General features: G+C 40.0%; 1 protein-coding gene across 2 annotated transcripts in view; it reads right to left on the reverse strand.

Annotated features, from left to right (window-relative positions):
* Positions 1–17,916, reverse strand: part of TIAM2 (TIAM Rac1 associated GEF 2) — a 90,791-nt gene extending 72,875 nt beyond the window's left edge. For both annotated transcript variants that reach the window (XM_048937660.1, XM_048937659.1), the window contains exons 1-5: positions 17,803–17,916; positions 14,778–15,977; positions 9,025–9,460; positions 4,004–4,176; positions 2,774–2,998 (exon numbers count right to left, since the gene is read on the reverse strand). In XM_048937660.1, coding sequence (XP_048793617.1) covers positions 2,774–2,998; positions 4,004–4,176; positions 9,025–9,460; positions 14,778–15,971 — 2,028 coding nt within the window. In that variant the 5' untranslated portion in view covers positions 15,972–15,977; positions 17,803–17,916. The remainder of the gene's footprint in view (positions 1–2,773; positions 2,999–4,003; positions 4,177–9,024; positions 9,461–14,777; positions 15,978–17,802) is intronic.
* Positions 17,917–22,110: the final 4,194 nt, after the last annotated feature.

The raw sequence follows: 22,110 nt of genomic DNA on the forward strand, positions 1-22,110 counted from the left end.
GTTCACTTGCTGCACACCAAAAATAAATCTGTATGTACATTTAAGTACATACAACAATTTTAGAAGTCCAGATTTCCTTACTGTAATTGCCTTTCAGATGATGGTATCTGTGAAACAAAAGATGATGTTGCATGCTTGTAAACCCTTGTGTTTTATTAAGACTTCAGTAGAGAAGTATTCATTTTAAATCAATATAAATGTGGGGAAAAAAAAAAAGAAAGTTGAAGTTGAGTGGTTGTTCTAAGGAATAGGAAGGAAAAAGACAAACGATTTAGAAATCACCATTTCTAAGATAACTCTCCAGTGAAAATAAATGTGTCTCATCTTCATTAAAAAAAAAAAAAAAAAAAACCAACATGGTGATCCCCCTACAGTCAATTGCAGTATTTTCTTTGACTTCCCAGAACCTATCAAAAGTAAAGTTATCTGGAAGAGGACGTGTATGATATACTTCACTCAACTCCTACATGATTGAAAACACCACCAAACACAGAGAATATTTATAGTCCTCTTGTATAAAAGTGGCTTGTGTCTAAAAGTGGACAAAAGATAACTGAACGATTCCAGTTCAAAACAATTAAGCTACATATATGCAAACTTTTCACCAATGAATAATGCTTTTTCAGAATTGTTAGCATAAGTATATTAAGAATGCTTACTCACTAAATATATTAAAGATTTTCTTGGATTTTTTGTTTGTTTGTTTGTTTTTCCAGAAGCCTATCACTGAGACATTAAATCAAAAGATCAGGAAACCCAGTTATCTACTGACTTTTCTCTGAAGTGATCTTGCTGACAAAACTTAAAACAGCTGTAAGGAGAAATTTTATAGAGATCAAAGGGTTTCAGACTGAAGAAAAGGTTCACTGTGAATTTGCTGTTTGTTAACTAGTGGATGTTTGCAGATGATTCATTTCACTCTTTGTCTCACTAGTATGCCCTCAGTCAACATTTTGAGAAATTAATAGACAGAAGATTAGCAGAAATAAATCTTCTGCAACCCCAGTGATGGATTTCAGTTATAGCAGAATACAACCAACTCTTTCCAGGATCAGAAATGGAAAACAATGGCAGTTCAAGGACAGAACACCTAATTAGCAGAAATAAAGAGACCATCATTAGTAAAGTTCACCTGACTCTAAATAAACTAGCTTCAGTATCTAGTGAATCAGTGAGCATAAAAAAAGATTTTTCTTCAGTGTGTTACACATGATGAGGCCATATTAAGCACTAGAGAATCTCTAGAAATCTATATACTTTTCTATGTCTCAAAACCTACAGCAATAAAAGGATGCTCATCCTCCATTCACCCCAATAGGCTCTGGACCTGGAAAGTATATATGAGCTTATGAACATCACCACAAAAGGCTGTAAGCAGCGAAGCTTTTACCAAGACACTGAGAGACACATCATCATTTGCCAGTTGTTGCCTATACAGCTGCTGGTATGGGCAATATGTCAACATCTCAAGATGTAATTCCATTAGGTGGCACTGGAGTGTTTCCCGGTTTGTTTGCTGAAAACTAAGAGTAGAGAAAGGCTTTATGTCTATGCATGACTGCACAGACAAAAATGTGACCATTTTACATGAAGAACAGTTCTAGCTATTCATCCGTCTGCTATGACTGTTTGTCTTAAGCATGGCTTAGCTGAAATACCAAGGTGCACATGGACTACGAAAACTAAATTTCAACAGGAGGATGGAGAGGTACTCCAGTTTTCTTTTTAGAAATAAACCATAGTGATGAAGTTTCTTCAGCATTAAGCTGCTGCTATAGCTAAGATTCAGTCATTTCCACCACCACCATAAGAAAATACGATCAAAACTACACATTAGGCATTCAGAAACTATTTGCAGGAAGAAGCAACTGATGATTCAGACCAGTTCTTGCTGCAATGAAACAAAAGTAACCTAGATGCAAGTATGGATGCAAACATATTAACTGTTATGTCAAGTGTAAAAACCTTGGCTGTAGGACAGCCAAACTCCCAAGCTAAACACCGATGGGTCTGAGCTTATACTGATACAAAAAATTCCTAGCACAAAACCAGGAAGTGCTGCTAGTGACAAACAGTTCCCTTTTTCTTTGAGTTGATAAGGGAATAATGCTCCAGAGGCTGTCAGTGGTATTCATGGAAGTGCTTTTCCATTCGAGATAAATGCTGGTCTTGACTTCTAGTTCTTCTTTGAACTCCTGTATGGATTTTCAAGAAGCCTAGAGGATCCTGGACTTTTAGTAATGGCTAAATTTCAGCTGAAGCATGTGGTTTTGTCTGCCTTTAAACCTTCTTACAATTTTATTTGGATAGAGAATATGTCACATCGCATCTTAAGGTGCAGAAATATATTGCTATGTACCTACTCTAAAATCTTTCCTGCAGTTCAATAATAAATTAAATTATTCACAGAACATACTGTAGATCCTGTGGTATGCTATATAATAGCTGAATATTATTAGCATCTAAGTGTATCATAAAACAAAGCAGTGAAAATTAATTACATTTTTCCAGAAGAGAAAAGAAATACCTTTGTGCTCATAAAACAGATCAGTCTGATCATCAGTTTTGAGTGCCGGTCTACTTCCTGAGCTGCTCTGGATTGCTGTAGATACTTGGCAATAATTACAACTACCATATCTTGCCAACTATGTCCACAACAATTGCTTTCAGGCCTACAAAGCATTAACAGTCAGAGACTAAAGCTAAAAACTATGACAAATGCTCTCCCACAATAATACTTTGTAGCAGAAACAAGCTGCACTATTTCCAGTACCTGATTCTCTATCGCCTTCCTGTTTTTTGGATCACTAACAATTGAGAGCTGCAACTCTGCCATCTTTTTCATCTTGCTGTCCATATCAATCTTCTGGAAGAGACTCTTGGTCTGATTTTTCAGTAGCCGAACTGTGTCCTCCTTCCCAAGTTTCTTTGCAAAGAGGGAAGCACAGGCTGAATGTATGGCAGTAACCCAGTTTTCCAGATCTGTCTGACTTGTCGCCTGTGGAACAAACCAACAGTGCAAAATTACAACCAGGAAAAAGAAAATCAAAATGAATCTGCAGCTCTAGGACATTAATTCTTCCATGGTTTCCCTGAGACCTGAAGTGTTTTTTTTCTCAAAACTTCTCAAGTAAGGTTTTAAAGCTACACAAACAAAGAAGCTTTTTCCACACTGTCATGACTTGTATCCAAACTACAGCTTCTGCTTCTTAGACCTTCTAGGTCTGAGTGCTCTGGGAGCACAACAGAGCACACAAGCTGTGGGTAAGATGTGACTTGCATTCTTTAGCCCTCGAAAGTTGACAAATTTCAAAAATAAATGTCCTCTTGCAGAGGTAACATAGCAACAGGGATGATTTTAAAAGTTAATTTTGGAGAAGAGGAGTTTGCTTACTTTAAAAATGCCAAATTAGTGTAGCAAAGCACAGCAAAGTTAAGAGAATACATCTGCACAAAGTGTCTCCAGAAATGTTTACAAGTGTGCCTATGAATCAACATGTTTTTATGCACGCAGTTCCACATAATACTGTTCTTTATTAATATTTTCAGTACTGCAGTTAAGCAGCCAAGAACTATTTTTAACCTTCTTTTTGAATGCTTCACTCAACTGAGACATTCTCTGAGGCCAGCAGAGTCAGAGTTGTGTCCATCATTCTGTGAAGGCACAATGCTGATAGATGTGAAAACATTTGCTAAGACACTTGATTTTCTGGAAGCCTGTAATAATCAACCAGAATTATCTTGTATGTTTGTGATCTATGTTCTCTTTATTTTTGAACTGTAACTGGCTGAGTCAACTGGTGTAATATTGTACCTTTGAAGTAGTATTGTACACTTACATCAATACTATAACACTATACTGTAATAATGTAACTATAGTATCATTTTTAAGTCACAGACATGAGAATGTATGTGTATGTGTAAGAATCACACGTGTAAGTGCATACTCACAGACACAACATATAATGGAAATAATTAGAAAGTTATGTATGCATTCTGTTACCTGGAATAGGTAGACATCTCCAAAAGAATTGCTGAGACAGAACACATTTTCTTTCTTGGGATGTTCTGGAACAGACTGGACTATACTGTCTTCAGCAAACAGAGCGTATCGAGGCAAACTACTCTGCTCCATTGAATTCCTTCCATAGGTCTCATAGAACAGCAGAGTACAACCTTTGGAGTTCAAAGGGACAAGAAATGTGAAGAGAAAATCAAGCTCTGGATCTTTCATTCAAGTTCTCTTAGATTAATGCTTCCATGAATTAAAATTCTCAATGACAGAGAATATTAGTTCCCCTCTTTTGAGCTAGAAAAATGAGTGGGATTCTCAAAACTGGGAAATAGGAAAAGTTAATATTGAATTTGCCAATGTAAATTTGGAACTGACGTCCAATAGAGATGCAACGAATATGCAGGACTTAAAAAATAAACAAACAAAAAGAACAGGATAGCTCAGTAAACTCAGCCTATTAAAATATTTAAGCCTGTAGAAAAATTCCTGCTTAGTTCAATCAGCTTGTGTGTTCAGATATTATTTAAAAGAATCTGCTCTCTCTCAATAACCTTTTTAGTTGCAGACAAAAGATTTGCAATAACATCTGTCTTCCAAAAACATGCAAAGTGAATAAACGTCTCAAATTTAAATTGGACTTCCTTCAATCTACCTGAAAACTGTCAACTTAGACCATGAACATTATCTGGATAATTTAAAACAGCTTAAAAGGATTGACTATGATCATGTTCATTCTCATTGGTAGAGTAAAACGTAAGATGCGAGATGTACATCCAGAAAACAAATTTCCTTCTTGACAATCATGAATGCAAAGAGAAGGAGGACAGAAGAGCAGCCTTGGTCCCAGTACCCAGAAGTATGATTACATTGCCTTTGGCAGTGAAGCTGGCGTAAAAGCTGCCTGCCGCTCCTCTGTTCCTTGCCAGCCATTTATTGCTGCCTTGCATTACAGCCCACTGTCCTCTGAGATGTACCGATTTACATGCCCAGGCAGCCACAGTCTGAGGTACTAAATAATCTTGTTTAAAATTATCTTGGATTTCTGAAGAATTTCTTAACCCATTTCTGCATCTAGAGAAAAGGAGTAAATCCACCTCACTCTCATTCCTGTGAAACATAAAGGTTAATACTAAAGGAGTTGATGCTGTTTGTTTTTTATAATTGAAAAACTAATTAACACTAAACTATGGCTGGATGCTTAACCTGGAAGAAATAAAAAGAGATACTATAAATATAATTTGAAAATTATCTAAGCAGTTAGAAAACTCTGAGACTGTTGGTGGATTTTCCAGCAAGGAAAACCTTTTCTAAAAGATATGCTTCGATTCAATCAGGAATTAATTTAAAGACTTACAGCCACATTATGTATTGTCTCAGACTAAATGACCACAATGGTCCCCTAGGGACCAGAAATCCATGAATATATTACTGTTGTAGCCCCTATACATATTCAGTAGATAACTTGAAACTCAGCCAGTATAAGGATTAAGTTTGTTAGGGCTACACCATTGTTATCTCTCCGGTCTGCTTTTTCTTGGTTGTTTTTTTTTTTTTTTCTTCAAATCAAAGAAACAACACAACAGAAGGCATACACTTAGGCATATAACTTTGCATATCTACCTAGGTACTTAGGTAGTTTGTATAAAGGGAATGTTGCAAAACCTGCAAAATAGAAATGTTTCCTTTATACATGCATTTATAATAGTTAAAACCAGACATCAAACTTTGTTTTAACATTTCTCTAACTTTGGTACACTTAACACTGTACTAAAAATCCCAAACACATCATCCAAATTCATGTAATTTTGAGGTAGCGGTTACTCAAAAGTTAGATCTGGAATCAGAATCAAAATCCTTGATTTTGGGGGTCCTTCTGCCTGATTAAGTAAAATGCTTTGCCTGCTTGGGTTTGTGGGGCATATCTGTTCTGAGAAGTTAAGAGCCCACTCTTTTTCTCATAGACCAAATACAGAGTATATGATAATAAGAAGTCAACGAGATGAACCTCATCACATTCTCCAGTGCCACTGAATGTAAACCAGCTACAGGAGAAATGGAAATCACAGGTTACTGAGCAAATCAGTTGACAATTGGAAGGTTTTAAAAGGAAGGCATTCAATTAATAGCAATTCCTGTGCACTACCTAAATGCATCTTTTCCTACTGCTGCCCAGAGCATCTAGCAGAATATTCAGGATAGGAGCAAATCTTACAGAGCTGCTCCTATCCTTTTCCCTCACCCACTCACACTTGCTCTCCTTTACAATAGAGACAGCTAGACATCTCTGCAGTAGGAACAGAAGGATGTGGCTTGTTACACTGCATATCAGACATACCACTTCTTTAGGAGTTTCACCATTACAGGACAAACAAAATCAACAAACCAAAGTTTCCTCTTGCACTCTTCAGCAGCAACACTGTACAACCACTTCCACTTTTGTATTTTAGGAAAGTGCAAATTAGTTCTATTTAAAACTTCCACATTTCCCCCTACAAATTATCAGAAAGGTAACTAAAGATATGTTGCCTTTTATTGTGGAAGCTTACATGTACAAAACCAAACAAGTAAGTAATAGTTGAAGAGCATGCATGTGTGTTAAGGTGTATGGCACTCAAGATATATCTTGGGGTGAAGCATTAGCTGGTTTCACGAATCCTAAGAGAGCCACTGGGACTGATTATAGTTCAAGTATTTTCATCAAAATGTGAACTGAAGGGGAAGTGCAGTTGGAAAGCAATTTCCCTCATTAAAATAAATTAATTAGACAAGACAGATGGGAAAGAGAGATCCTCATGTTATTATTCAAACATAGGTCATGATGGCCCTGAAAGTGAAGCAAAGGTCTCAGGACACGTCTGCTTTGAAGTCTGGCATACAACAAATGGTTATTTGCCTTCTGTGTATTTACAGTTTAACACATCTCACCAGAGTGCAAAGAAACACACTGCTCTCCATTTGCATATGTGGCTATTTTAAGTCATATTTTAAAATATCTTGTCTACTTAGATTTCAAGAACAAATTAAATACAGATTTAGTCAAAGTTGCTGCATCAGGGAAAACTAAAGCAAGAGACTTGATCTTGATGCAGTATATTATGAAAACAGAACTACGCCTTGATATCCAGACAGGCAAGTTTATTTTGGCACCAGAACTCTCTACAGGACAATAAAGGTATGAGATCAAGGAAATGAGAAATATGTATTTAAAACTGTTAGCAAAGTGGAGGAGATTCTGCATCATGAGTGCAGCCATATCACTCATCTTAAGAAGAAAGCATTATATTGAATAGTTATAATGTTAGAAGCTAATAAAGCTTTTTCCAAATAATTTTAGTATTTCCTTGTTATGGCTGGGTAAATGCAGGTAGCAAGAAGGGAAGTGACTTATTCAAGGTAACCAGTAAGCCAAATGCATAGCAAGGAACCAAACACAGAGCGCCTGACTTCCTTCCCAGAGCACTTCATTATCCTAAAAACATACAGACAACTAGTAAAATATATTACACTTTCTGCGTTTGACAGATTTGTTAAGAAACTGCTAGAGTTTTAGAGGAGGCAGATAAAACTCATATTTGCACTCCTAAACACAAACATATAATAAAAGAGTGGCATTCAGATATTGTTTTTCCCTTTGTATATACTGCCTGTAAGCATGAATCATGCTACCTGATGATCAGTATAAGTAATTTAAGCTGTTAAGACTGCCTACATTTTGATCCTTTGATAACAGGTCTCTGAATTGTAAGGCAGAATTGCTACATTCTTGCAAGTTTGCTTCCTTCAAATCAGTACTATCAAGGGTAACACTCTCCGCACTCGCTATTTGATGTTCATTTTTCTTTGGTCTACACCCATGCAAAATTTTGAAAAGGGCAACCTGTGGGAAAGTTGTTATTTTCTCTCCTCCAGTCCAAGATATGCTAGGAAATCATTAAGTTTGATCATTTCCTCACTCATTAACTTAGCACTACATCCTACTGAAAGGCAAATCCTTCAGATACAATTCAAAAAAAAGGAAGAGAAAAAAAAAGCCTGCGAACTCTCACAGTAAATTCCTTTTCCTCCCCACAATAGATGTTATTTTCCTTCTCACACTTTCTGACACCCGTACACTTCTTGCAGCACACCTACCTGCTCCATTACTCTGAGCTATCAACACACGCTGCTAGTGCAGGGCTAAACACAGTAATCACACAGCAGCCTACAGGCAGCAGCCTCTGTTAAGTGGATTGCATTCCCACAGCAAGCAAAGAGGGGGGAGATGGGAAGGGCAAGCATTCTAAAAGGCAAAAGTGCTCAGCAATACAGAGCAGGCCATGGGAAAGACCATCTGCAGAAAGAAGGGAAGCTGAGGAGCCCTGGAAATTGCTGCAACCACAGAAGCAAGCATCTTGCTGAGCTTTGGGCATTGCAGTCTTTCCCCCCTGCTGCTGCTACTGCTTCTGCCCTGAATGTAAATGTTTGTCAGTGCAAATGCCTCAGCACGGAGGTACTGACCTCTTTGTTAACTTGCCACCTGGCAACAAGCCAACTGTTTTCACCTTAAATTACCTCAACTTAAAGTAAACTTTATAACAGATCCAAGGAAACATTGTGTCTGAGCCAGGGACCATCAGACATCAGGGACCTGTTAATCCTTAAATTTTGACTTCCTCTGATAGAGAGATGTAACTTTTCTATTTTTACCAGTTTTGGTTCAATTCAGTCTTTGACCTCCAAATGTCCCAAAGCATCTTCTAAAACCCCAATTACATTTAAATGCAAGAACTGGGAAGTCAGGTGAAACAATGCCTGCTACGGTAAGAAATGCAAGTGCACATGCTGCACTAAATACACGAGCACCATCTTGATTTAGTGGGCTGGTTTGACACATGCTTCACTTCACATGTGAGAGTAGACTACATTAAGTTACAGGAATTGCTAATAGGAACCATCACATGGGAAAAGCTGTGCAGACACAATGGAAATAATTGGTGCTGCCAAGCCAGAGGGGAAACACGGCAGTTTACCTTTGAGTGTTACCCAGTACTGCTTCCACTTTCGCCGTGTGACCAGCTCCAGCTTCTTCTCTTTCTGCAGGGTCACCAATGGTTTGAAGAACAGCCACCCTGCTTTGCGCACCACTCCTTGCTCCTTCTCGTACAACAAATCCAGTTGCTCCAAGGAGCTGAGGGACTCGCTGCTGGAGTCCTCCGTTTCTGATGAGGTCTCAGTGTTCTCCAGGTTTGTCCTGCTCATCTCCAGCTCTCGCATGAAGTTTTCATAAATGTTCTGCCTCAGGGCATCACTGCTGACTGCATTGGTGGACTCACTTCTCTGGGACAGGATGTGACTGGAGCTGGGTGACCACAACAAAGTAGGCTGCTGTGATGGTGCCAGCGTGTCTGTGCTGAAGTTGTCCATTCTGCTGTCAAAGTATTCGCCCCCATCTTTACATTTGGGTTCCTGCATATTAAAGGAAGTTGCCAGAAATAAGTCACCAGTAAGTCTGAGTGCAACCAGGAATAACACCACAGCATGTTGCTTTATTACAGGGCTTTCAATGCTTTGGTGACCCTGTAAATGCAAGGCAGCTACCTTTACCTTCAAGCATATCAGAATCGATTTTATCTGTTTTCTCTCTGTCATACAAAATGTGCATAACCAACAACAACAACAGCCAAAAAAAAAAAAAAGTCAAAAGTTTAAAATATTTTAAGCCTGTTAGTATTGATTAATGAAAATCTAATCTAATATACATTTTAAAAAAAAAAAAAAAAGGAAAAAAAAAAAGGCAGGCAGGCTTGCAGACTGGCAAGAATCCAGTTTCCAAACTGCAGAGGTGTGTATTTTCTGACTTGCTGGAAACCCTAAGGGAGCTTGACTATCTCATCAAGCACCCACAGGCCTTTTCCCAAACTGCACTGTTAGTTTGTCCCTGCACTGAGAGGCTGGCCAAACTAATTTGAAATAATTGAGTCTGATGACATCCCCATGCCTTGCTTATATGACCATTAATGCATGTCCAGCTCCTGCTTCTGACTATCTAAGCTGGCAGCTTGGGCTTTGCCTGTCTCAAGCCTTTCCCAATAACAAGCTACTCACTCCCACCTCTCTCAGGTGGTCAGGGGTTTCTTATCATGCAAAGGAGGGGCACACCAAAGCCATCTGTTATGCTTCCAACTTACATTACTGATGGTATTTAAAATTAATTTTAAGATTTAAGAGGACATAACACAAAAATTTTGCTGCCTTTTGCTCTAGAGAAAATTTGAGACTGTTGCTTGAAATGTGTGAATGAAAACAAAAGAATAGATGGTTACAAAAATCAAAGATGTGAAGCTATTTACTCTCATAAAAATAAAGCTATTATACTTCTAAGATTAGACTACTTCTATAGCTGCATTTATTTGCTTGCAGATCAAGTAAATAACCCTTGGTCTTCCACAATCTGCTTTCACCAGAAGTTTTGAAAGCAACTACTATTTTTTCCTTTGCTTTCCACTTGAAGCTCTCAAACAAGCAACGTTGTGTTTTGATGGTAGAATGGCCTCCACGTGCAATCAGGAGTCACGGTGAGCCCACACCCAGGTGCAAGTCTCACAAGGCAAGCCACCTGTCAGGCTGCAGGACACTGCTGCTGATGGCACCCCAAAAGCCACACTCAGCTGAAAACTATGACCCTTTACAGTATGTTTAGCTTCAAGTCTGGCTATACAGATCACCCTGCCCACCCACAAAGATCGAATTCTCACAGTACGGCAGCACTTCTCTCAAACCCTGTGGCAAAGCTTTCATCAGTGTTAGAGTGGAGCTCACTGAACATCAACAGTTTTGCCAAATATGCCTGCAGGAAAAATCCTGAAATTCAATGAAAGGATATGCATTTTCCTATATATACAGCCTGACAAGATATGTACCCTTTTTCATTGGCGCCCGTGAGAATAGATGAATACATCCAAGGCAACAGTGACTGTAAACAATTTTCCACAGGCAAGCTGAGAGATGGTTGAGGGGGGAGTGGAACCACATCTGTAATGTGTTTAAGCCCACAGAACAACTGTACAAGATGGATCACAGAACTGCACCAGCCATGTGCAGTTCCGTGGGAATGGAAAGCTTTCTCCACCTACTTTTTAATTACCGTTACTGAACATATGTACCAAAATTTTGTGTTTGACTATTTATTTGCCAGAAACTGTCCTCCAGAAAATATTAATGTACACTTTATGAAGCATATCTATTTATTTCAGTCCTAAATCACTTATTTGAAAAGCAGAGAAAAAAAGCACATATAAGAAGACGATTTCTATGAAGGGCCATTACTGGAACAACACACACCGAGGAAAGAGAAGTAAAGAACAACCTAACATGACAACATAACTTGTATGTGCTAAAAATGAGCAGCAGTGGCAGTGTCACACAATCTCTACTGGTCCCCAGGGAAGCTGTCACTGTGGCAGTATCTGGTCGCTGTTGCTCATGGTGCTTACCCTGCTCTTTTTCCTACTGTTGTATCTGATGATAGAAAATTCCCACTGTATCTGTGCAGCTGCATTCAAGCAGATCTCTTAATGTCTGAGATATATCCTGGATTAATTGCAGATAAAGCAAAAGATAAAGAGGATAACTAAGATACTAATTAGACAAAGTGACGCATGTAATAATTAGCTGTAAGGAACAAGGCAGGAAGTAATGCAGGCTGTTAGATGTATTAAGATTCAAGCAAAAAGTGGGACTTAATGCCTGCTTTCCAGCCAAATAAAGAGTTTACCTCAGTGCACTTTTCTTTTAAACTCTCTTTACACCATCAAACTTCATGCTCACACTTATAAAAGCCAGTGCATTTCAGAAATGATTCTTCTGAAAAGACTACTTCATGCAAAAGCCTATCTGCACAGAAGTTTCTGGTGGCTCATTTTTTTTACTTCATACAGCATCAGCCCTTTCTCTACATGTTATACAGACAGACACAAGGGCAGTTCTTGCACCACGATTGTTAGAAGGAACTGACTGCAGCAAGTCTGCCTAGGTCCTGTCCACGCATCCCACATGCTCAACACACACCTATGATTCTCTTAAAATGTATCATGATATAGCATCTTCCCAGTGCTGTTCCATAAAGAATTAAATCAGTGAGGATGTGTCATGCAGTACAGCACCAGCGATGTACAAAAGCAGTGCATGAGGATACCATCCTACAAAGAAAGCTGGGCTACAGCACAGAACAACAGCAAGTCTTTGACATGAGATGATAATTAGAAAGGCAAACTCAGTTCCAGGGTATAACAGATCAAGTATCAGATCAAGCCAATAAGGAAGCATCCACCTCACCGGACAGGACACAGCCAAGGGCTCATCTGGAATATCCCATATCTGAATCTGGTTATGAATGATTCAAAACAGGTGCAGAGAAAGGGTGCCAGGACAAAAAAGAAAGACTTCCTATCTTAAGACAGGGGACCAAAGACAGTCTGCACAGCCCAGAAAAGGTGGGCCAAGAGGAGATACAATTTCTCCCTTTAAATAAATTGTAACAGATTAAATAACAAGGAAGGATAATTAGCATAATGGACAATACTGGCATCAGAAACAGACTGGCTGGGACTATATTTAGTCTGCAAATTAGATGAGAAGTTCCATGCATCTGAGTAAGAGGGTTTGGAAATGGGCTTCAAGTGGGGTAAAAGCATACCAGATTCTTGGCTGAAATTGGTTCAGTTATGAAGGAGGTTATATTCTGCTGCCCTTTTGACAGCAGGGGGCTCGTTCCAACTGCCCTCATTGTCCTTTCTAGCCTTTAGCCCTCATGCTGCAGCAGGCTTGGCAGAAGGGCCCACCCACCCACCCAAGTACCAGTGCTCTGGCATACCAATAAGGATATACTCCAGCTTTCACTTACTCTCAGCCTAAGTGACTCACAGCAACGTAACGAGGAAGGGACACAATGTTCAGAGCAAAGTAGAAAGGCTGTAATCACGGTGACGAACAGCCCTACTGACTGGGACTAACCAGCTGCCAGCAGAATCATGCACAGTGCTTTTGCCCTTTTGAGTCAAAGGAGCTGGTGAGAATACAGTCATCACTATACTACAAACATAGCAGCGCTCCAGAGAGATCACAGGTTATTCAAAACATGTGAAGCAGAAAGAAACTGACCAAACCTCACAATGAGGGAAAATCATAAAGCACTTACTGCCTGCTTTTTGTCATGCCTGAAGTTGGATACTTGTCTGATAAAAATCGATGACTAACCATTTCCTATACCTTTTTCTAAGAAATCATCATTTACAGAATTGGACCGAACTTCCCTCTGTCAGAATCAAATCTGAGTTTGATGCAATCTCACTAGCAGAATTTTTTCTCTGTGCCTAAAGTAAGCTCACTGCACAGTGAATTCAAGGCAGCTATGAATCCTGCATCACAAATACCATTCTGAAAATGTCATAACTAAGTAATACATGGCAAAGGTCTGGGATGCAGAGATCATATGTAAAGCCAGGCTATAAAATCCAGAATAGCTGCAGATGTCAAAATCAGTGAAGAATCCTGGCAGAAAGCACTGGGGCCCACTTTACTGATTCCATTTTTTTTTCTGCTTTCTCTTTCACAGCTGAGTAAGAAGGTGAAAAGACAAAATCTGATAAAATACATGAGCATCAACTCACAAAGCAGTGGCTCAAATACATGGCTTTCATTTTCATCTTTCCAGTTCCCTAGCTCTTACCTAGGAAAGAAAGAGCATTATATGATCTTAGCTGTTAGCTAAGTTGCAGAAGTAAGGGTTCCTCTTACTCTCTTCACACTTCAAAAGCAGCCAGCAACCCAATATTGCTAAAACAGAGCAGATCCTTTATTTAGAGAAGCACAGTGACTGTTCCTATATGACTGACATTAGAGAAGATAAAAAAAAAAAAAAAAGTTTCTGCCCTCCAACTCAATGTTTGAACTCACACAGAAGTCCAGGTGCAGTCTGGCATTTAAAGAGCTGACGCTGGGACGTATGACTGGAGACAAGAATTTCATTCCCAACCACAGGAATCCTACATTCCTATTAATGGGATTAGTTTTAAATTCTTCTAAGGAAACATCCTTTCCCTCCCTCTTGCCCTCCTCCCATCTCCTTCTTCACAACATCAACTGCCGGCAGGCCAGATGGCAACTCAAGCTCCTCCATCTGGCAAGCTAAGCTCATGCACATGAAGGAGGAGGGCACCCCATGTAAAAGCTTAATGGGAGGAAGATAAGAAGCCAGCAGCTCTGGCCAGTGGCCTGCAGCTGCTTGCCTCACTACAGGTAGGCCAATGGAGAAATCAAAGTCAGTGACAAAACATATAATAGAAACACAGAGTGTTTGCAGTGGTATTCTTAACGTGCTGCTTTTCAAGTTTACTTCCACTGTTCCTTCCATGGTCTTTAAATGCTAGTCTAATTTTCATATTTGAAGCAAAAAGAAGGCTTAAAAGCTCCAAGTTACTCCATAAATAACACAATGAATACAAAAGCTAATTCACTGAGATATTAGAGTTCAGAGACTCAAGTTAGCTAAAAAGGTGACAAAATAGGAAGGGAAAATTTTTACACAGAAATGCTTTTTCGTTTGTTTTTTTTTTGTTGTTCTTGTTGTTAACACTTATGTATAACTTCTGGGTTGGAAAATTTCTCAGAATTCCATGAATTACCATAAGAAACTGTTAATTCACTATTCTGTTAGAAAGATAAACATGATTCAAATCTACAAACCAACTTCCAGACACTTAGGCTCAGGACTGTTTGTACATACCTGCAACTTCCTTTTCTTCCTCGAGAGACTTCCCGTCCAATCACTGATGCGCCTCATTCGGCTTTTTAATGTGTCCTTCTTGGATGCATCCTCAGTGAGGGGCTTGGACTTCCTACATGGGAGCGTGTAAGAGGAATAATGAGCAGGACTTCCCTGCTCTACCCTGGAGGGAACATCAATGTCTGAGGCGAATGATACACGGTTGCTTAGGCTACCATGAGTATCAATATACTCATCAGACAGCCTGATCACAGGTGGAGGAGTGCTTTCCAAATTTGTATCCTTATAGAGATCTCGAAGTGAGGAAAGAGATGAGCTTTGATTGAAGGACTTCTTGTCGCCTGCTGGGAAACTGGCATGAATGCTTGTATCTGGAGTGCTCCTAGTCAAATATGGACCATCCAACTCATTGATATCCCCAGCATTTCCCCAGAGAGAGTCATACCATGAAGACTCGGAGCTTAGGGAGCTTCCCTTACTAGATCGAAGCCTTGAATCAGTAGGTGACAGACGATGGTTTGAAGAACAGTCTGCACTGGAGTTCCTCCTGACATCAAGCAGATTATTTGACTTAGATTCCAAGGTAGGTGAATACCTCAGCAGCTGGACTGGCCCACTGGACTCCTCAGTTGGCACTTTGCTGTTGCTACTGTTGTGGAATTCAACTCTCAAGCAACCATCCAGCTTCCCCAGTGTTTTAATAAGTACTTTTGGACTTCTCCTGTCCTCTGATGGGGAGGTTGATGCAAGACTCTCATTCTTTCCGTAGCATTTTAGTATGTGCCCATTGCATTCTCGGGGAGCAGCATGATTACTTCCAGCTTGAAGGCCAATATAGTGGAAACCATTATCAGGCAAAAACACTGCATTATTTCCTGGACAGTAGTCCCCTGAGGTGTGTGTCCTGTGTTTGGCAAGGACGTTACTTTTAGAGGCCTTCACCACAGTGTCACCAAGTCTAGCTGAATAAGGCTGACTACTCTTGAAGTGCGAAAGGCAGCTTCTAGCAAGAGACCTTGACTTGTAGTTTGAGCCACTGTTGGTATGTCCCCATCCATGCAAGGAGCAAGACTTTTCATCTTTAGCATGAATGCTGCGAATTTTTAGAGAGCAAGGCTTCTGCTTGGAACCAGTTGAAGCAGTAGCATGATTTTTTGATCCCTGAAGACTGTATTGGCTTTCTGAATTCCCCATTTTCCACTAAATTAAGAAGAGTTTCATTAGAAACAATGGCCAGAAGACAAAGCAAAAAGTAATAGACCATATTTATTCTCCGTACAGGAAACTGCCTTTTTAAAAAGTTATATGAAACAATTGCTTCAAAAAAACCCAAATGATTTACAACATCAAATTCATAATTGCATTAATTTTAGGGGCAGCCTCAGAAAGCCTATTCTCTGCCGGATTTATTACCCCTCTGTTTTAAAGCTGGAATCTAAACCCACTGAAATCACGTCAACACCTTTCTCCACCCACACCCTTGGCAACATCTTTTTCTTATAACTTACAAAACCTCTGGCTCCCAAGAACAATGGCATAATGAAAGGGAGACAGCAAGATAATCATTACTTAGATGTAAAGTGAACTGTACTTTCAGAGAAATCCCTTCTGCCAAGAAACAAGCAAACTGCAGTTTCAGCTTGACTGGCTTCTATGCAACCAAGTATTGCCTCAATAAACTGTTCGGCTAACTCCAATTTTATGTTTAAATGCAGTCGGTCCAGGAGAAGAGGAAGGAAGAAAAAAGAACTTGGTTAGTGAAAAGCCTCATCTTCCATTACAGCACAAAACTGCATTATGTTCATTCAGCATTGGGTGGTTTGATAGTTCACTTAATAGAACATGCTTCAGCTTCTTACTGAATTCACAGGGAATGGTGAACACTGGAGCAGGCATCCTGCCAGAGGGAGATAATTACAATTTTGCACCTTCATAAAGTGTACTCAAAAGTAAAAATGATCTCCTGTTCCTCTCATTACTTGGAGCAAATCTCCACTGTTTGTAATCACAGGATCACAGAATGGCCACGGTTGGAAGGGACCTCAAGGATCATGAATCTCCAACCCCCCTACTACATGCAGGGCCACCAACCTCCCCATTTAATACTAGACCAGGCTGCCCAGGGCCCCATCCAATCTGGCCTTGAATACCTCCAGGGACGGGGCATCCACAACCTCTCCGGGCAGCCTGTTCCAGCACTTCACCACTCTCTCTGTAAAGAATTTCCCCCTGACGTCCAACCCAAATCTCCCCTCCCTCAACTTAAAACCATTTCCCCTCATCCTGCAGTTATCAACCATTTCAAAGAGTTGATTCCCCTCCTGTTTGTAGGCTCCCTTTAGGTACTGAAAGGCTGCAATGAGGTCACCCCACAGCCTTCTTTTCTCCAGGCTGAACAAGCCCAGCTCCCTCAGCCTGTCTTCATAGGGGAGGTGCTCCAGTCCCCTGATCATCTTTGTGGCTCTCCTCTGGACCCTCTCCAACAGCTCTCAGTCTTTCTTGTACTGAGGTCTCTACACTTGGACGCAATACTCCAGATGGGACCTCACAAGAGCAGAGTAGAGAGGGACAATCACCTCTCTGTCCCTGCTGGCCACCCCTCTTTTGATAGAGCCCAGGATAGAATTTGCCTTCTGAGCTGCAAGAGCACACTGCTGGCTTATGTTAAGTTTTTCACCTATCAAGACCCCCAGGTCCTTCTCCACAGGGCTGCTCTAAGGACCGCTCCTTCCAGTCTGTATAGATGCCTGGGATTCCATTTTATGGTAAATTTACAGAAGAAAGATTTTATGGTAAATTTACAGAAAGAACACTGAAGTCCATTTTTAATCAGAGCTATGCTTCTTTGTCAGACTTCAGACTATCACTCTTAGTAGAATTCACTGCAGTCTCAATCAAAATTTTGTCAAAACAATCCATTGTGATTACAGAATCTTATTTTCAAGAATTTATATATATTGTAATAGCCTAAGTTCCATCCCTTATCACTTTTAGACAAAAGCAATGTATAAAACAAGAAGCATACCTGTAGAATCTCTCTCTCAAACGTAGGTATGGTTATCAGTTAGCATCATTTGCATTGCCTTCATAGCCAGCTGCTACACTTGCCAAAAAAGCAGGATGGAGATGAATGCAGGCTTTCTAAAAAACACGAAAAAACACAAAATAATAATAATAATGATAATAATAATAATAATATAAATTAAAAACAGGCTTTCAGTCATAGAAAACATTTTTTAGTTGAGCTATAAGCAAAACAAATACAAAAAAAATAATCAGAAGGCACAAATGAATAAAAGAGATCTGATTAAATGGATTCTTGGACTTCAGACATCAGTGTTAATAAACATGCTTTAACAATTGAAACTGAATTAATACAATGAAGTCACAGGGTAAGCGTTTTATTTTCTAATCCTTTCCTTTTCCCTACTAACTGATGAATTAGGGTGCATTTTGAGCACCTTCCATTTGGCTTTTGGTACACCAATTACAGATCACTGGGCTGTACAGTGATCCACTATAATTTGAAACAAACTGATCAGAGCATGTTCTGCAGAATCTGTTTATCCTTCCTTGTCATGTCTCAATTCCAGCTGACTCCTGCAGTGAAAAGTCACTGTACAACTCACTCCACAAACCACCCAGCAATCTCTCCCCTTAAGTTTGTACCTATTTTAAGTTGCTCTGCCAGGCAACAATAGAAAGGCAGCACTGACCACCCAGCACACAAGAAGGTAGCAAGACCCAAGTTTTTCCTGAGCATCCAAGCATATCAATCCTTCACTAAACACACAGAGGCTGTAACTCAAAACAAAGATATGAGCTGAATCTCACAGAAAATACCAGTAGTGCAGGGAATAAAAAATTCAGTAGGGGAAGCTGTACCAGACCTCTGGCTCAGTGTGCATAAAAACTTTGTAGATTTTAAAGGAATTCAGTGGTAACCGAGGTACTTTGCTAATCTTACAGAAAGCAAAGGAAAAGGTTGCCAACTAGAATTAAAAACAGTCTCATCAACAAGCTTAGAAAAAAAATGACAGCAAACAAATTATTTAGAAGAAATATATCCTTTTGGATAATTCTAGCGACCTATAAACCCAAATTCATGGTTGTCATCAGAAAGATATCTGACAAAATAAATCATAAATTTCAGCGAACCCTTGAAAACAAAACATCTGTTTAACTTGTTTATTCTTTCTAAAAGTTTGGTAGGTTGCTAATGAAGACACCCTTGCCTTGGAGGTTTGATTTGTCTATGCTAATTTTAGCCACTTACATCAACAACTTAATGATATCAAGTGTAACTAGCATTGAACAAAAGCGACTCAAAGTAAAGGTAAACAGAAGACAGTATCAACTTCATGAAGTCCCAAACTGCTGAACAAATTGCATCTGTCTCAGCTAAACTTCCTGCCTCAGACCAGGAAGCACAGACTGCAAACAAGCAGAAGTCTGCATTCAGAATTTCTCATGTGGGAGCAAAAAGTACATTCAAAAAGAGGGCTTTGGGGGCTTATGTCTATTCATAAAAGAACACTGAACCCAATTTGTCTAAAGAAACAGGCAAAAAGACCATCTGGTCTCCATAGCAATTGTGCAGCAGTTAGGTAATCCTTTTAACAGAGTGGGTAGCAAGCAAGCTGCTGTCATGAACCTCAGAAGATAGACATTCAATTCTTTGAGGCTCGAGCTGCTGCTACAGCATCCATTGTACTCATCTGATACAATACACAGATCACATAATGGGTGAATGAATAAATTTATCTGGGGGTACAATGTCTAAAAAACAGTGTCTCAGTCTGCGCAGAAATCAGTTAGCTGTACAACACAACAGTCAATAAATCCCACAGAAACACCCCCAAGGGATTTTTCTCAGCATCTCAGCCATCCACAGAGTTACAGCAGGCTAAACATTCATGCACACTGTAATAATCAACCATGGCATCTGCAGGGCTGCACAAAGACCCTCACCCTGAAAATCAGCTGGGATGCTATTCTCCTGTCTCACACTTGCATAGAGCTATTTTCTTTCTGCTAATTACAATAGGGGTATAGGGGAAGCAGACTTGCTCTCAAAGGCAGTGCAACACCAGGGCACAGAGGTGGTCAAGGAACAACTCTGGCTGCATTTTTTCTTGAACACATGCACATTTTATATTGATTTAATTTTGGAAGCTCTGGAAATAACAGTGCAGGGGACTGAATTCCCTATATTTTTCACAGCAACCTACTGCCCCAGAAGACAAAGTGCTTTTTTTTCCTCTGTTCATTTGCAGAGCTTAGGGGGATTAATACTTAATGTGAGCAACACCAGAGTCCGTGAATATTTGCTGTATTTACAATCAATATATTTAGAAAGCAGCTCGCTATGCTGAAGATGACTATTAAAAGATTATTTGCTTTCAATTATACACACATTCCCTAAAAAAAGAAGTTCTTAATCTTCACCCTGGTCCCCCTTGACACATTTAAAAAACACAGCTATGCAAACATACTAATCTGGGAACCCCACCACCATCACCACCACACCCAATAATTAACGCAAATCATAACCCCAGAGCTAAAAATGCATTTCCCTACCTTTATGCTCTTGCACATACAGTTCTCCTAGATGTTTTTGGCTCAGAAAAACACACAGAAGCTCAGCAGCCAGCCACCTATATTCCCTCATTAATAACACAGCAGCTAGACTGCTTCATTAATGCTGGAGGGAAAAACACTTTTCTTAGGATTGAAGTGTACATACATATATGGCAGCACTCTGCAGCTGGATGGCTGCTCATCTCCTCAGTCTTCATCTCTCCAACTGAAGGTTTACGAAGCTTGACTCATTAGCCATACTACAATCAAAAGTGAACCATAACAATAACATGCCAGTATTAGGTATGCTTACTAGAAACAAACAAACAAAAAATTATCATAGAACAATTTGGGTTAGGAAACACCTTAAACACCATCTAGTTCCAAAATTCCCCTGCTATGGGCAGGAACACTTTCCACCAGACAAGGTTGCTCCAAGTTCCACCCAACCAATCTGCAGTTTAAAGCCATTAGCCATTGTTCTATCACTACAAGCCTTTGTAAAAATCCCTTCTCCATCTTTCTTGGGGGCCCCTTCAGGTACCAGAAAGCTCTAGGGAGCTCTAGGTCTCCCTAGAGTCTTCTCTTCCCCACACTGAACAATCCCAATTCTCTTAGCCTCACTTTATAGGAGAGGTGCCCTGACCTCTGATCATCTTTGTATTTCTCCTCTGGACTCACTGCAGTGGGTCCCTGTCTTTTTTGCGTTCAAGGCACCGAATGCTGTACTCCAGATGAGCTCTCACAAAGCAAAGTCGAGGGAGACAATTGCTTGCCCTGCTGGGCAAGCTCCTTTTGATGCAGCCCAGGATACAGTTGGCTTTCTAGGCTGGAAGTGTACACTGCCAATCCACGTTGAGCTTCTCATCAACCAACATATGCAAGTCCTTATCAGAGCTGTTCTCAACCCATTCTCTTCTCAGTCTGTATTTGTGTTTGGGATTGTCCCAGATCATGTGCAGGGCCTTGTATTGGGCCTTAATGAACTTCATAAAGATCATGCAGGCCCACCTCTCAAGCCAGTTGAGGTCTCTCTTGGATGGCATCCCTTCCCTCCAGCATGCTGACCACATCACACATGTGTCATCAGCAGACTTCCTGAGCCTGCATTGAATTCCACTGTATATGTCAGTAACAAAGTTGTTAAACAGCACCAGTCCCTATACTGACCCGAGAACTGCCATTTGTTACTGGCCTCCACTTGGACATGGAGCTGTTGACTGCAACTCTTTGAGTGCAGCTATCCAGAAAATTCCTTACCAGAGTGGTCCATCTGTCCAATTCACATATTTTCAATTTAAGGGCAAGGATGTTGTGCAGTACAGTGTCAAATGCTTTGCCCAAGTCCAGGTAGATGAAGTCAGTTGCTCTTCCTTTACTTGCTAATGCTATAAACCTACTGTGGAAGGCCAGCAAACTTATCAGATATGATTTGTTCTTTAGTGAAAACTGTAGAATGTCACCAACCACCTTGTTCTCCATGTGGGAAGTTCTTCATTGTCTCAATCCCTGCCTTTGTCTTTTGTGACTTGGTTATGAATTGATGACAAATTTGAGACAAAGGTGGTGGGACTCCTGCACTAATTTGCTGCTACAGCAAAAACATACCAAACATAATTACTGCTGACAACCATCTGCCCTCAGTGCAGTCACATTCACCAAGTTGAGATTTTCTAAAACTACAGGTTAGAAAACCACAAACTCCAAACTGTCAGGAGGTGACTACAAAGACGTAAATAATAATTAATTGATT

The sequence above is a fragment of the Lagopus muta genome, chromosome 2 (genome assembly GCF_023343835.1).
Source record: "Lagopus muta isolate bLagMut1 chromosome 2, bLagMut1 primary, whole genome shotgun sequence".
Taxonomy (NCBI): Eukaryota; Metazoa; Chordata; class Aves; order Galliformes; family Phasianidae; genus Lagopus; species Lagopus muta.